Below are 15,665 nucleotides of genomic sequence, written 5' to 3'. Positions count from 1 at the left end.
CCAATACTTTTGGTAGCGTGATGCACACAGCATTTCTAATTGAGAATTGTTGTGTACCATATGCTATCAAAGAAGCATTGTGTAAGTCAATGGTTCGGCTGCATCTTCAATACAGAGCTGGAAGCCTCAGTTTAGGAAGGATGTAGAGCTGCTGGAACGCATACAGAGAGGGACAACGCGTTTGTGAGGATAACAAAGGGGTGCTCTTACCAAGAAAGGCTTCAGTTCTGAAAAATAAAGCGATTATAGCGTGTGGAAACTAGGCACTTGCTAAGTGATATGATTGAGGTGTTTAAGACTTTGAATGGATTGAGCAAGCTCAATGGAATTCTTTCCCTTGCTCAGAGTACGCACATGAGGAGACATACACTGAAATTGAGGAAGGAAGGCAAACTTCGGTAGATTTCAAACATCAATAGATGTGCAGAAGATTGCCTGCCAACGGATGGGTGTTTGGTGGAACAAGCTTTCGTTGTTGTGGAAGTGGGTAGTTTTAATAAATTCAAGGAAGAACTAGACAAACTAGACGTCAATGGTTTAAAAAGTTCTTACAGTAGTAGAAAGTGAAGGTCAAGTTTCTTAAATTATTGAAATAGTCAGTGTTGTTATAATGACTATATCATCATTATTTCTGTATCACTGATTTTTTATTATTCTTATTATTTCTTTATTAATTATTTCTTCTTATTTTTACTTTATTATTAATTATTATTTTTATTTATTTATTATTTCTTAGATAGCTGACCTCGCCTTTTATATTAATCTAAGAGCAGAATCATATGTCAATAACACATCTGTACTGTTAGAACAACTTTCATAAAATGTAATAATTAGACAGCTATTTAAATCGAACCGTATTTTTCATTTATTTGCAAAAGTTCAGGTAAAAAAAGTCCAGTTATTAAAGAAGGTTGTCAGATTAAATAAAGTCAGTCACTTATGGGTGAAAAATTATTGCATAATGGAGTGGAGTGAATAAAGAATGTCATTTCTTAATGTCAATAAATCACAATAATTATAAACATAATAAACAACTGACACGCGTTTGCTGCTGAGTTTATATTTCTCAATGTTTGTTAAAAAGCTGTTTTTTTACCATCCTTGAAGAGATGAAACTCCAATCTGGTCACCTGTAGCGATGAACATCATAAAATCGCAGTGAGCATAAGTGAATCCATGTCAAGTGAGAAACATAATCATTACTATATAAACGGAAGAGAAGGAAGCCAAATTCAGACACCTTGGTATTCCTAGTACAGCAGAAACTTCGAAAAGGGACGACTGCAGGACGTAATTCAAGATAGATAAGTAATGGATAATTAAAGAAATGCTGTTACTAGCACAGTAATTATAGCAAAATATCATTTTATATTTTGAATATTTTCATACAAAGCTTGTATTAAAAGAAAGCAATTATTTGAAATGAATCAAACGCTTTTAGATTACAATTCAAGGGAGTTATGTCCTACACACCGTGAAGGCTAAACAAAAAAAAAATTGATTTATATTTCTTGAAAGTAATTATATTGACAGTAAACTAAATACCGATTCTCTTAAGAATAGGTGCATGATACTCAGACAGCCTCTACACCCTCCTCCTGGAAAATTTTAATACCATCTGTATAACCATACTTAAAACTGGATACATATTTTGGATACCATTCTGACAATTCCTGATAGGTTGCAGCACCATCTAAAGAGCCATGTTCTCCACCATATTCCGATGGTAGGCAAGCTGGAGGAATATGACTGTGTAAGGAATTCAAGTTAGTTCCATGGATAAAAATCTGAAATAATAATAATAAAAATTCAAATTTACTTTAGAAACTTAAGGTCTGATTTTAATAATTATTATAATACGTTCTGATTTTTTCAGAAGAGTAAAAGCCTTAATTGTTAAAATTCCAATTGAAATTGTTAATAAAATAAATCAAATTATGCAAAATAAAATAATCCAACTTTGAATTAACTGTCGCGCGAAAACAAAAATAAATAAATAAATCGATTTAAAGTTTAATTTATTTTGCAATAATCTATTGTGATATAGTAAATATGATTATCGCAGCAAAATTTTGAACATATTTTGCGTGAAAGAAATAAATGTTTATTTATATATCTTCGTTATAAGTAGAAACGGCAGGCAACTATATCATTTTGTTCAGACACTTTTGTCATTTTTTTTCGCATATTTTAAATATTTCTCATCTTCTTTGATATATTTACGATATCCACTCGAAAGAGGCAGCATTGACAAGAGGGCGTTGTACATCTTGAATTGTAGCAGTAGGATTTTGCGTTACTTCAAATTTGTATAATAAAACTGGTAAAATATTATATTGCTTGAACATAAATCTTGGATCAGATAAATTAATGCGTGGTGAATGTAGTATTCAATTTTCAAGGTTATCGGTTTTTATGGAAAATAAGAACATTTGACTGGTTCATATTCGTAGAATAGTTCACCTTGATAGGTCTGATTTACAGCTACGTGTACATATCATTATTTTTAATGGGCTTTGCTTTGTTGTAGATTTATTAATTTATTACAATTCTCAAGGTCAGGAAGTTTCTGCTGAATAAACCATTTTTGCCTTTTCAAATCAGTCAAACAGAGCTATATTACTGCCACCTGCTTATATTAAGCATGCTGTTTAACTATATGGAAAATTAAATAGAAATTTTTATTAATACGTACTACCACAGGAATTATTAATGAACTTTAATAGTGTGCGCAAAATAAATAAGGCAGCAGCGCACAGTTGGGATTGATGTGAAATCTCGTGGGAAGTTTCTCCAGCCGAGTCTTCTCTCATTATGGTGATTTTTGTGATGTGGAGAAAGAATTAAGGTTGAAAGGAACGAACAACAGTGTTAGAATGCAAAGCCTTAGAACTAATAGTATTAAACTGGATCCTCTTACAGTTTTACGTTCACTGCATTCTATGTACATTGACTATGGACATATTTTATAGGAGGAAAGAAGATGCGTGACCACAGTGCTCTTAGGAATGATAATGCACTGGACTAAGGATGATCTACCACTAAATAGGGTATTGAGTGCACTGCACAATAATATGATGGGTTTCTTGAATAGTGCTGAATCGGAGTTGAGCAGTTACATTTATAATGGTTTGCTGAGCAGATGGAACTTATTCACGGGTTTTGCCGTTCAGTTCTCCTAGTTTGAGAGGAATCGTACTGATTTGGACAGCTCGTACAATCAACATGAAAAATGTGTGAATGGTAATATAAATCGGTGTTCTGAAGGCGAAAGAGGATATTCTAAACACACATTGGAAGGTAAAAACTTTGAGAGCTTGAAGATGGTGCAAACAGATGCGATTGTATTTTTTTGCAGAACTGTATTTTTTTTTTTTTCTTTTGTACTATGATATGACCCGAGTACTCAAGTCAAGGCGAAGTCAAATATTGTTTTGTTCGGATTTATTTTTTTTAATTTTTTTTTTTTTTTTTTGGCTGGTGCAGCATAAGCCATAGGCTTTCTTGCACCATGCGGCCGTTACTAATACTAATACTAATACTCATAAAATAGTAATGCATTTGGTAATTTTTAGAAAAATATGTAAGTTTTAAGATGATAAAATATGTAGAATGAAAATTATATTTTCAAGAGAAGTGTACATAGACGTGTTTTGCATTCACAAAGGCTGTAACTTACTCTCTTTAGCAGTTTTTCACTAGCGAAGGGACTGATGCAGGAGTAGGCGAAGTCAAATATTGGTGGCTGATTTATGAAATGGATTTCTTTGTATCTGACCGGAAGGGCATTCTATAGCAAAATAAAACAAGATGTTGTTGAAAGTATTAACACAGTATTGTAGAAATATTTCTTATTGAAACAAAACTGTTCTCAGCACTTGCTGACTTTAAGGAATAACTAAATTAATATTTTATATTCTCGAATAACTTTTGGTCATTAACATTTATATTGAACAACAATCAATAAATGGGTCAAAACACTGAAATTTGAAAGTAAAAAGTGTATCGAAAGCAGTTCACTTTAATTAAGCCACCCGGCCACCGTGGTTCCATAGTTCGTGTTAAAGGATATTCCCATATTTCGTGTTAAATATTCACGTAATGATAATAACTCAGTACTTTCCCTTCTGACCACCCTTCTCCCAAATGATAGAAGGGTGGTCAGAAGGAAAAGTATTGAGTTTGAATCCCATTAATGACGCGAGGAAGTTTTGTAGGTTTTTTTACAAAGGGGCTGAGTTAGTCGTCTCGAGCGATGGTGACAGAACTGGTTTTAAGTGGATGCAAAGAGAGATTCCGGAGAAGGCAATTAGAAGTCGTGGATAAAGACTTAGATCTATTCCAAAGAGCAATTGTAGTAAGTCGCCGAAATGTAAGTGTAATTATTTCACAGGCAGCGGAACGTACCCACCTGCTAGAAATATCGTACGACACTGACAACACATACCTCAGATGTGCCTCAGAGCTTTTTTCCAAAATGTTTTTGTTGGCTATTATATCTAAAAGTTGTTTAGTCTGCAAGTCTGCAAAAGAAAGGAAGATTTCTTTCTTTTTATTTTTGCTAGTTTTGGCGCAGTATCACAGAAGTTTATTCCACTACGCAGTCTAATAGGCGTTGTAACAACTATCAACAAATTAGACATTTCATTGTAATGCCATCTATTCTTAATTACATAAATATTTTCCATTAATTCATTTAAATGTACTAAAAACACCATTCAATGATAAAAAATATGGTGCAATTTGCTATTTTACACAAATTAATTAAACTATTTGATTAGCCGGGATACGAGGTTAAAACTTTATTTTACTATATCTATGCAGATATAGTAAAATTAAAGACTTTCCTTTCCTTTCCAACTTTTGGCATCAGAAAGTCTGGATTCCTCGTGGGATGGGCTTAACAAGATGGCAAAAGCGTGTTACAGAAAGACTGGCCCATGTTGGCCCAACTGCTTCTCACAGTTATTCCAAACTGGACAGTTGCTGATCTCTACTCTGAATAGTTCATTCCATTAATTTCAGAAGAGTTCAATTTACTTGAGATCTGATGACTGTCTAGGTCACCACAATATACTGAATTCGCTCTCATATTTCTAGTATCAGTTCTGTACAACTCTGGTCTTATGAAGTGGAGCATTATCCGTGGAAGAATTCTTTCACAAGTGTGTGGGACGCCCTTGGGCGTCGCATTGCACGCCCACAGCCAACTCTTCGGTAACTTGGTCTGCATTGATGGAAGAATGAGATCTGTTCCCACAGAGCAATATGCAAACCTTGCTCGATATATGGGTCTCTTATAGTATAGAATGTGTTATAGTGTAGAAGAATGAGACTGTGGGAAATGAAGCGAACTGTTCGTCAGAGTAAAAAATTCAAGTGAACAGAAAATTACCGAAAAACGAAATTTGAAAAGAAAGACTCATTTTCAGCCGAAAAGCCGTTGGAGGGGATCATACGCCATACCGACTTCATGCGACAATATTTTCGGGCATCTTGTATCGACTTTTGTAATGTGTCCTTTTGGAAATTCTTATAGAACCCCTATTTTATAGAGTCCCTTTTACTTATCCGAAGTTTCTTACTGTCTCCTCATTTTCATCGCTATTCTGTTCTACACGACCATACCAAATTTTGTCCCTTTTCATCGCAAGCTGCGCGCGTTGCAGCAAGTTTTCTGCGTGCTGAAACGCGTGCAGTTGGTTAATTTTTTGAGCAGTGTGTAGCTCATGGGCGTCCCTAATGTGGCAGTTTTTTTTTTTTGTACAAGGTCAGAAAGGAAATATTTTGCCGATGCATATTTTATAAGTTGCGGGGTGAGCATTATGAGGAATGTAAATAAGCAGTTTCCGTTGGTGTCGTGAACATGCCACGGGACTCCAGAAGCAATGGTCCAATGTGATATTCGCAAATGTGTAAGGTGGGAAGACAGAGAGAGAGAAATCAAAAGAACTTACCTCGAAAATCTTTAATAACTGTATTAATGTTTTGATTTTCAAGTAGTGCTGTACATGTCTCCAAGTAAAGGCCTGCAAGTCAACAATTCCAGAGCCTCCGTTCATCTGATATGCTTCATTATGAAAAATCCATTCCACAGTTAGAAAGAAAGCACGGCAAAGCATTTCGAAGGATGTTTTCCCAGGATCCGCGAAACCTGCTCAAATCAAACATAACGCTTGTATTAATCAGAACCCGCACGGAAATCCCATCTGCTGCTATTAAAACCCTACTACTGGAGTACGTAACAAATATTTAAACGTAGTTAGTGAGATCATTGCAGACCAAGCAATCCATTCAACAGTGGTTATATTTCGTACCCGTAAAATATCGACTAAGGTTATATTATTATCTTCGGCTAAACGCGAAATAAGGAGCATAAATAAATTCACTACTTTTTTATCCTCCAGAATCGACGTTAAATCACTTTAAGTAGACAAGACAACAAAGCCACAAAAGAACATTTAAAATAATTTCAGTGTGTACATATATATATATTTTTTTTTTTTTTTGCTGCTCTCGCCTGAGACCTTTTCCACCTTGTGTGGGGAGGATGGCGATTATACCAACTGTGCTATCCACGAGGATGCAGTCTTACCGAGTACAAACATCTATACTTAAAACAAGGTATGTGGTTACAACAAATGCATTTATGTTAATGTTGTTGTTTGGTTTTTAGGAGCATTAGCAACTAAGGCCATATTGCTCCGGGGATATGCGGGATCATTCCCTGACCTTTCCGCATCCTCCGTATTTAGTGGTGACGGGCTCGAACCCCGGTCTAATCAAGAAGCGTGTGCTACGCACTGCCGCTCCAGCCCACCTGGCATAAGGCAAAACATCGTGACCACCAAGAGGTAACGTATTCCATATTACCTAGGCGTGATGTTACCAGACTGGTGCACCATATATATTGACGGCACGGTAGTGCAAATCATTTCTTCGTCCATGCGACAGGAACAGAGAAGGATCTGATGGAGTTTGAACTGGGAATGATTTGCGGGTCTGGAAGGAGGACGCCAGCATCTCCGTAACTTCAGGCATGTGACCTATTCGACGGCCGCCATATTGAAGGTCAGGGCTGGTTCTGGTAGGTTTGCAGTGCGTGCATGCACCCAGGCGACCAAATTCCTAAGGCGGCCGGTAGTGCACTGTAAAGAATAAAATTAAAACGTAATTTAAATATTCACCCGACATTCAGTTCTCTTGTCAATCACACTGAACAGTTAGCATTTGTAGTAAGAATTGTAAATATTGCCACTTCTGATGTTGCAGTTCGAGAATTATTTCTTGGGTTTTAGCAAGTATCAGACACTACATTGGACAAATAAAAAAGAGTAGCCTGGTTTGATGATGATGGACTGGTGAGTAAAAGGTAAAAGGCGGCAAGCAGATGAACAGCAGCAACCAGACTGCACAGAAACAGGCCGACGGCGTTATCATGGTTTGGGGGATGTTTTCATGGACATAACTTGTTCCACTCGTGCTCATTGAACTCACCCTCACCGCAAGATCCTACCTCAGCATTGTTTGGGACAAATTTTTCCGTGCATAGTGAACATGTATCCAGATAGTGCTGGACTCTTTCAACAAGACAACCCCTTATGCAACACGGCTTTCACTGTGCATTCATGGTGCGAAGATCATTTCTGAACATTCACGTGCTCCGCTGGTCGTTTAATTCCCCCAACATCAATTCCATCGGAAATTTGTGGGATGAGGTGGAACCAAGCATTGGCCAATGCCTCACTCCTTTGCCAAACTCTGAACCGTCCATCCGTCCAGTTGGTCTAGATTACCTGATAATACTTTTTGAGTTCTCATGGAATCAGTGTCACGCAGGATGCAAGTGCTTATCATGGCGGAAGGTGGTCCAACACGCTGTTTGGATATGGTCATAATAGTTTGGCCCGTGAGTGTGTTTCTTAAATTCAGCCTTCATTTTCATTAGTAAAATTAAAAATATATAAGCAGGTTTATAGCGAAAGTTTGTGATAGTATAATTGGCATCGAGGAGATTATGAGAGTGAATTTGAGCATTATGAAATTAGGGGTATTGAAGTTTTAGATTATTTATTAGCAAAAAATTGGAACCCAAAGGCAAATAAGGCTCCTGTAGTGGATGGAAGAAACCATTTCGAAGGAGACAAGGAGAGTGCATAATGGTTAATTGTTGTAGAATTTTAGGCGTATCAGCAACTTAGACCATATTGCGCCGTATATAATGTCTTTAAACTGAGTGTATTCTGTGGTCGATTTGCAAATACATCATTTCAACTATAACAGCAGCGTTAGGGGAAAGTGCACACCATCATAGAATTCGTGTTGGTATATAATTTATCTGTAAAACATTAAATAGAAAATCTGAGTCAATCGTTAATTCGTAAACCTACTCTTAAGTCCATTACTCCAAGTTATAAAAACTTTTTGATTCTGTTCAGAAGGATAAGAAACATTAATTAACGCCTTTAATCCACATTCTAGCGAAAATTCAGAAAGTGAAGGATAATGCATACAAACCAATTTTGGCAACGATAATCGCTTCTCCTTGTGGTCCGCAATTTGGTAAGACGAGAAACACGTTGTCTCTAAACAGAGTGGATACCTCTTCGATTGGTTTTGCGTTGAAATACACTTCATGGCTAGCTCGTATCTTGAAATAATTCTTTATCGTGTCTAAAGCACGATCAACTCGAAACTTTCTAACACGCAGGAAACGAAGATAAAAATCTGTATCATCCGGAGGCAGAACGTCTTTCTCACCTGAAATTCGTACGAATAAGTAAGACGTACAGAAGGGAAATTTGAAATTTAATTACTATAAGTAATGGAAATATTTCTGATGAAATATTTTATGAAATGAAACCAGAAACAGACTTCAGTTCGTAATCCACATACCGTACATTTTATATCCTATGAAAATTAATGAGATACCCGTTCTCTCTCTCTCTCTCCCTCCCTTAAGTGATAGATAGTGAATCGAGCTGAAAATACGCGAAGAAGTTGTAATAAAAAATGACCATCACTTTGCCACAGTACATCACAACGGTATACAACAGGATTGATCAAGGAAACGGATTAATGGACTTCTAGACGGAGTGATATTGGAAAAGATCATTTGAAAATCAATATGAGCGGAGTTGTTTAATTTTTTTTCAAATGTGCATGCACGTACGGATAGTCTTCCAAGAAATGGTTGTCTTTAGCAATTAAGAGCTTATTATAAAATATGTTTCAGATTGTGTGCGTTTTCTTTGGCTGTTTTTCATCTCACTTATCTTCACCAGTCCTTAGCCCTTTGGAATTGGGGAACAGGATGCCAAACAATGCAATTAATTCAATTTTTTCCAATATTAGGATAGGGATGAGGGAGGGATTGAGGGTCAAGAAGCAGAATATTATTGACATTGAATTCGAATTTGTAGGCTAATTGCCAGAAAATGAGGAAGAAGGAGGGTCGTTCCAGACGACAGTAGCAGCGTGGATTTTTGTTAGTACGAAAATGCTATTGAGGTTGGAGTTTAAGAGTGAATGAATTCTCTAATGTTTGCATTGGTTTGGCAGAGAGGGGAAGGAGGTAAAGATTCCGGACGAGCAGTGACCATGAAAACATCTATAAGAAAATGTATTGTGGATTTTCTATACACCGAAAGAATTAGAATAGATTTATTTATTTCTTAAAATGTTACAAACAAATATTTCAGCCTCAAATTAGGCTGAGCCTTAATAATTATTGATGTCTTTTAGACAGACACTGTGATGCCGTTAATACTGTTAGAGAAAGGGGTAGGTTTGTCAGAAAGGCCGAGAGATAATGAATTTTCTGGAATGTTCAATCTTTTCGACAGAATCTAGTATTTTAAGAGAAGAATCGTACTAGAGATGTAGGAATCATATTTCAGAGTAAGAAGGGTTTGATATTTGTACAGCGTAGTTATATTTTGAAGAAAAGCAAAGTCGAGAACCAAAGAGAAAGCATAATTTTTTCGGTACATAGCAATATTAGCAATAGGCTTGTGCCAAGAAAGATTAACCTCGATGTTTTCTATATTTATCGATGGTATAGATGAATGTATATATCAGGCTTAATGTCCAAGTTTGCAGATGATACAAAGGTTGGCAGGGGTGTTAATGAGAGTAATGACAGTATGCTACTGCAGAAAAAATCTAGAAAAGGTGGGCAGATGGGCTGAGAAGCGGCAACATTAACAAATAGAAAGTACTGCATATGGGTACAATAAACCCCGAGTAACGTAACAACCGTGCAGTATTACACTCAGGGTAGTGGAGAATGAAAAAGACCTGGGGGTAATTGTGAAGCCACATATGAAGTATTCTGAGAAGTGCATAGTGTGCGAAAGTAACTCATGGGGCCATGTTAATGTTATATAGCAGGGATAAGGAGGTTATTCCACTGTATATGCCAATGGCTAGGCCACACCTTGAGTACTGCATACAGATCTGGAGGCCTCATTTTAGAAAGGATGTACAGCTGCTGGAATGAATACTGAGTAAGGCAATGAAATTGATGAGGGGAACACGGGTTGCTCCTACCAAGTTGTGCAAATTGCAGCGTCTGGAGACTAGGCACGTGCGAGATGATCTTATTGAGGAGTATAAGGCCTTGAATGGTCTGAGGAAGCTGAATGCTGATGGGAATCTTCCTCTTGCTCAGATTATGCAACTGTTAGAGCATAAACTCAAATTGAGGAAACACAGTTGTAGAATAGATGTGCTAAAATTTGTCTTTATCAAGCGGGTAGTTGGTTTCTGGAAGAAAGCCAAAACAATGAATTACACTAAACTATTTCCATTGTGAAGTCATTGCTGGGTGGAATAAAATTACATCACAATGGCAATAAAATATTATAAAAATGAACTGTCGTTCACTGATCCTCCATTACATCTTTTGGTTACAACACCTACTTGGGATTTTGTACTCGGGTTCCAACTCGTGTTCGACCTACAGAATAACAGGATATCCTAATATTGCATACCAGTTCGGAGAGGAGAGGTGAGGGGTATGAATTCGGAATTCGGCATACGACGCAACTGTGTCGAATAAGTTAATTTGCATACATTTCCCCGAAGTGTTTGAATGTCGAACTGGGCCATCTGCACAAAGTTAGTGAATATGCAAATATATTTTGTGTAGGGTATTACGTAGGAAGCTAGATTAGGGAATGTTCGTCAGAGCATACGTGTGATGACCAGTCGATGATGTCGGCTGGAGAATATCACCGTACGTCAGCTCTGTAGAAAATTCAAATATCGTAGTCATTACGCATGCCTTTCAACCGATGTCATTTGCCGTATTGCTGATTTCTTTGCAATGAGTTGGGTTCAATTCATTTCACTTTTGGGGCGGCTGTATGTTATGCTATACCCCTAATATATATAATGTGTGATTACGCATTAGGTAATATGTACTATTATGTATTAGCTATTAGTAATACGTTATCATGTATTAGGGATATTCATGAGCACTTACTTGCCATCCACATTCGGTTTCAAATCGATATCCTTTTGTGGGTGCAGTGTGCACGATGAGAATACCGATGAGGTATACGAAGGAGAGGAGAGGCGGGGACTTTGTATTTTGGTCATTAATAAAGTAAATTCGATAACTTAAACCAAATGTGTGTGTGCTCGGCCTATTAATAAAAGAATTTAGATAAGTTACAAAGAAGCGCAATTCTTTTTACTCTACTGCCAAGGTGTTGCAAAGATAATTTTAGAATGTAAGGAGTCATAAGTGAAAATGCGTGCTATGTATCTTGTTAACTGCTGTGGTGGCCTCTGAAAACCAGATACCAGATGCATAAGTGATTATGGGCGTACCACAATGTAAACTACGCGGAAATAGGGGTGATGTGATATGATTTGACGAAATGAAAATATTTTGGAGTACGGCTCCAACTTATTGACAACAGTAATGGCATCTGCGGTGGGCAAGGGTGTGGGAGTTTTATATTCTACACTAAACTGTAATAGACACCTACCTATCATGTGCTTATTCTTACTGGGTTTTAGGGCCATCAGCAACTCAGCGATATTGGGCCGTTTATAATATGTCTGAAAATTTCGTGTGTGTGTGTGTGTGTGGTCGATTTTCTGTTTACTGGATTTAAAAAACGAGGTTCCGGTACAGAAAACAATGCTACCCTCGCCTGAGACTTACGAACTTCCCCATATTGGGAAAAATACTAATATAAAATTCCATCATTGATGGGACTCCAACTGACGTCTTTTCCATCGGGTATGGTGAGGACGGTACTCCTCATGTAAAGTGGAATTCACCCTTGGGTCTTTTTTTTTTACCCTCTCTGGATACTCAGGAAACTCTAAGCTTGGCCCAGCTAGAGTTTGTCGTATACTTTTCTCTCCATGTGCAGCTGACGGTAACTGAGTTGTTGGTGTGTCACAAAACCCACTTCAAACGGGCAGAAGAAGATCATAACATAACCCCCACGTAAAAGCGCAAAAAAAAGACACATCATTAACATTCTGGTCTTTACAGATGGTTGTATGCATCACAACGATACCATTGAGGAATTGGGTGGGGAGAAACCGCGGTGCAGCCGTTCAAATTACACTATATGTTGTACACGCTCTCATTTCATTCCCCCACGCTCTATTTCAATATATATATATTTTTCTTTTTTTCTATTAATATATCTAAAATTAATATATCTATTAATATATATAAAAGATATATTAATAGATTTTAATATATCTTTTCATTAAAAGATATATTAAAATCAAGAATTAAAAGTGATAATGCTCTGCTTTAAAATAATCAGACTGGTAGGAGCACCAGTCTGATTTTTAAAGCCCAGATACAGCGCTTCTTTCACCGAGTATCGACACCGACACGAATTGTAAGAAGCAACAGCAGCGACTGGACGAGGAACTTGTCAGAATTCAAGAAAAAATCGGTCTGTTGTGTAAAACCATCCTCTGCAAATGCGTAAACCTCGAAATGGCAAAAAAATAAAAAGATAAAATAAACTGAAGCATTCTTTAAAATGTCGTTTCTCTGTATTAGTATTACTGGTGGAAAATGATGCAAGAAAGCAAACTTCGTACAGCATCAGCCGCAAAAAGAAAGAGAAAAGATAATTTGAATCCATTCAAATTATCCATTTGAATCCATTCAAATTATCGACTAAGAATAATTTGAATGGATTAATGAGAATAAATTTCCGATAAGTTGAGATTGTCGGAAATGTGTTGTTGTTGAGGCACATTTAGCACGAGCCACAGTTGAGAAAACAAAGGAAATCACTAGTGTGTCAAAAGCAACAATCTCAAAGTATACAATGAGTGGAAGACGAAAAGACAATGTAGCTCTCGAAGGAAGAAATTCGGCAGGAAATTGGTACTCTAAGAACGAGAGCGCAAGAATTTAAAGAGAATTGTGCATCAGAGTGGAAGGTCAACGTGCAGCGAATGAATGAAAAATATTTAGGAAAAGAAAGGCTCGTTTCCCAGCCAAAAAGTATCCGTTAAAATATCTGGTATTTGATAGTCTTCTGCCTATTCGACTGGAATGGTGCCGTCAGCACCAACACTGGACTGCTAAATAGTGGATAAAAATCAAAAAGTGGTCTGACGACTTTTGGTTTACACTTTTTGCACTAATGGTATTGTGAAAGTGAGGAGTGAATTTCGTAAAGCTCGAACTTCGGACAGCCTTCCGTCCATCACTGAAGTGGATGGTAGTGGTATAACTATTTTATTTATTCAATTCAAACCCCTCTACCATGGTGCAGGGTATGGTACGAACTGAGTCTAATCGTACCGTCAGAAGGTCGCATTAGCTTCAGTGAATATCTTTCTGTCATATCGGACCAACTTCAACTTGAAATTGCCCTCGTGGATAGCACAGTTGGTATAATCACCGTTCTCCCCAAACCGAATGGAAAATACATCAGTTCGAGTCCGATTAATGACTCCAAAAAATTTTATGGGTGTTTTTCACAATGTGGCTGAGTTAATTGTTCTCAGACGAGTTTAGCATGATTTTTTCTCCCGGAAACTATGTTTTTCTTCCACCAAACAGTAAATCGACAGCAGAACACATGCAATTTACAGACATATTTTATATATACTGCGCAATATGACCTGAGTTTCTGATGCGGCCTGAAATCCTACAACAGCAACCAACCCTACAATGCTTCATATCTACCCCGATTGTGAGTTATTCTTTCAAGACGACAATGCAACTATCCAATGTAAAAAAAAATGTATCTTTATAATTCGAGGAACATTCCCGAACTCTAAAATCTACCCTGGCTGTTTAAGTCTCCAGATATGAATGAAGTTGATAATGTGAGGGATATGTTGTGAAGATTACTTTGACTTTGCAGTTCTCTACCGATCATACTACAAGAGAACAGAAATATCGTGAGAGGAGATTAGTGAAACCTGGAGTTAGACTCCCTCACACACCTAGTGGAACCCATGTCACGATGTGAATGGACTGCAATTCGGGAAAAAGGTGAAAATATTATATTTGGACTTGAAGTTGCTAATATCCTTTCTACAATTGCGCTCCTACGATTTGTGTGCTGCCCCGTGGCTAATGTGGCCTTCATTAAAGAAATAATGACCTTGATTATGATCGTTATATCAGGTAAACACATCACGAAATATACCGCTTCTTATTAGCCAAATAAATGAAAAGGACCTCAGAAAAGAGTACTTACGGCCGAGCATTTCTTTTAGCGCATTTATGTACTTGTCTCTGGTTGTCGGGTCTTCGTTTAATATCTCCTTTGCTTTCTGATAATCAACAACCTCATCGCAAAGTGGTCTCAGCGGGAACTTCGACAGGGGCTGAGTAGATGACATCGTATCTAACTTGTATAGAGATCTGAAAATAAAGAAAGAGATAAGTCTAGAGATGCCTTGAAGTTACTCAAAATAAGCCAGAAATTGAGATCCATTAGCACTAAAACAGCAGCTATTCGGAGAACACTCACTTTCTATCAAGACGTTCTTACCAAATGCGGGCAGGATGACTGCTGCACGCGATTGTCGGCAAAATGATGACATTGCAATTGCAGCAGTTCTCAGAATAGAAGTTGGTGAAAATCAAATTTAAAACGTCATAATTTATGAAAGCTCCATCATCATTACAAAACAGAAATAGATTTGAAAACTTGAAAACACGCAAAAAAAGTTTCTTAACTTTTTCTTCAGTCTATAAAGAACCGGAATAAGTGCCCTTGAACCCTTTTAAAAAAGTAAGCTTTCGACATCTCGGCACATTGATTTACTGAAGAGGGGGAAGTAAGAGGTGTGAGAAAATTTCCCTTGTTTTGAATATATGTTTGAACGAAGACAATGGTTAAAAGTCATGGCCACAAAGTCACTGGCAAATAAAAACAAAAAAGCATTCTTTTGAATGCAAAAATCGGGATTAAATTTACGTTCTTTAAAATAAATGAATTTGTTCATTTTCGAAGCTTTCGAAATTAAGGAAGAACCAGTACAAAAGGAAAATAAAGCATTTTCCTTTTTTTTACACGCAACTTACATTGACCCCAGTGCTCTTAATCCGACAGTTTTCGAGATCCAGAATTAAAAAAATAATAATATAAAAAAGGAGAAATAAATAAAAGAAAAGAAGCCAAATTTAAGTACACTTACAGGTTACAAAG

General features: G+C 37.0%; 1 protein-coding gene across 1 annotated transcript; it reads right to left on the bottom strand.

Moving 5' to 3' along the window:
* Positions 1-1,549: 1,549 nt before the first annotated feature.
* LOC150077707 (alpha-tocopherol transfer protein-like) lies at positions 1,550-15,051 on the bottom strand. The gene is made up of 6 exons (XM_090384810.1): positions 14,985-15,051; positions 14,709-14,875; positions 8,518-8,760; positions 5,958-6,154; positions 3,680-3,790; positions 1,550-1,787 (listed from the first exon to the last, which is right to left on the bottom strand). Exons 2-6 carry the CDS (start codon positions 14,851-14,853, stop codon positions 1,575-1,577), a joined length of 909 nt encoding a protein of 302 aa, XP_090240936.1. The 5' UTR covers positions 14,854-14,875; positions 14,985-15,051; the 3' UTR covers positions 1,550-1,574.
* Between the last annotated feature and the right edge of the window lie 614 nt (positions 15,052-15,665).

The sequence above is a fragment of the Mastigoproctus giganteus genome, chromosome 11, assembly GCF_048544385.1.
Source record: "Mastigoproctus giganteus isolate SK-2022 chromosome 11, ASM4854438v1, whole genome shotgun sequence".
Classification (NCBI taxonomy): domain Eukaryota; kingdom Metazoa; phylum Arthropoda; class Arachnida; order Uropygi; family Thelyphonidae; genus Mastigoproctus; species Mastigoproctus giganteus.
This window is presented reverse-complemented; position numbering and strand designations above follow the sequence as displayed.

Excerpts from the sequence above, each read along its gene's own strand:
- LOC150077707 (XM_090384810.1), bottom strand. The coding sequence starts at position 14,853 with ATGTCATCTACTCAGCCCCTGTCGAAGTTCCCGCTGAGACCACTTTGC. Across the intron at positions 3,791-5,957 it reads AGTTATTAAAGATTTTCGAG|AATGCCCTTCCGGTCAGATA; the intron begins GTAAGTTCTTTT and ends ATTTTGCTATAG. Across the intron at positions 1,788-3,679 it reads GTGAAAAACTGCTAAAGAGA|ATTTTTATCCATGGAACTAA; the intron begins GTAAGTTACAGC and ends TTATTATTTCAG.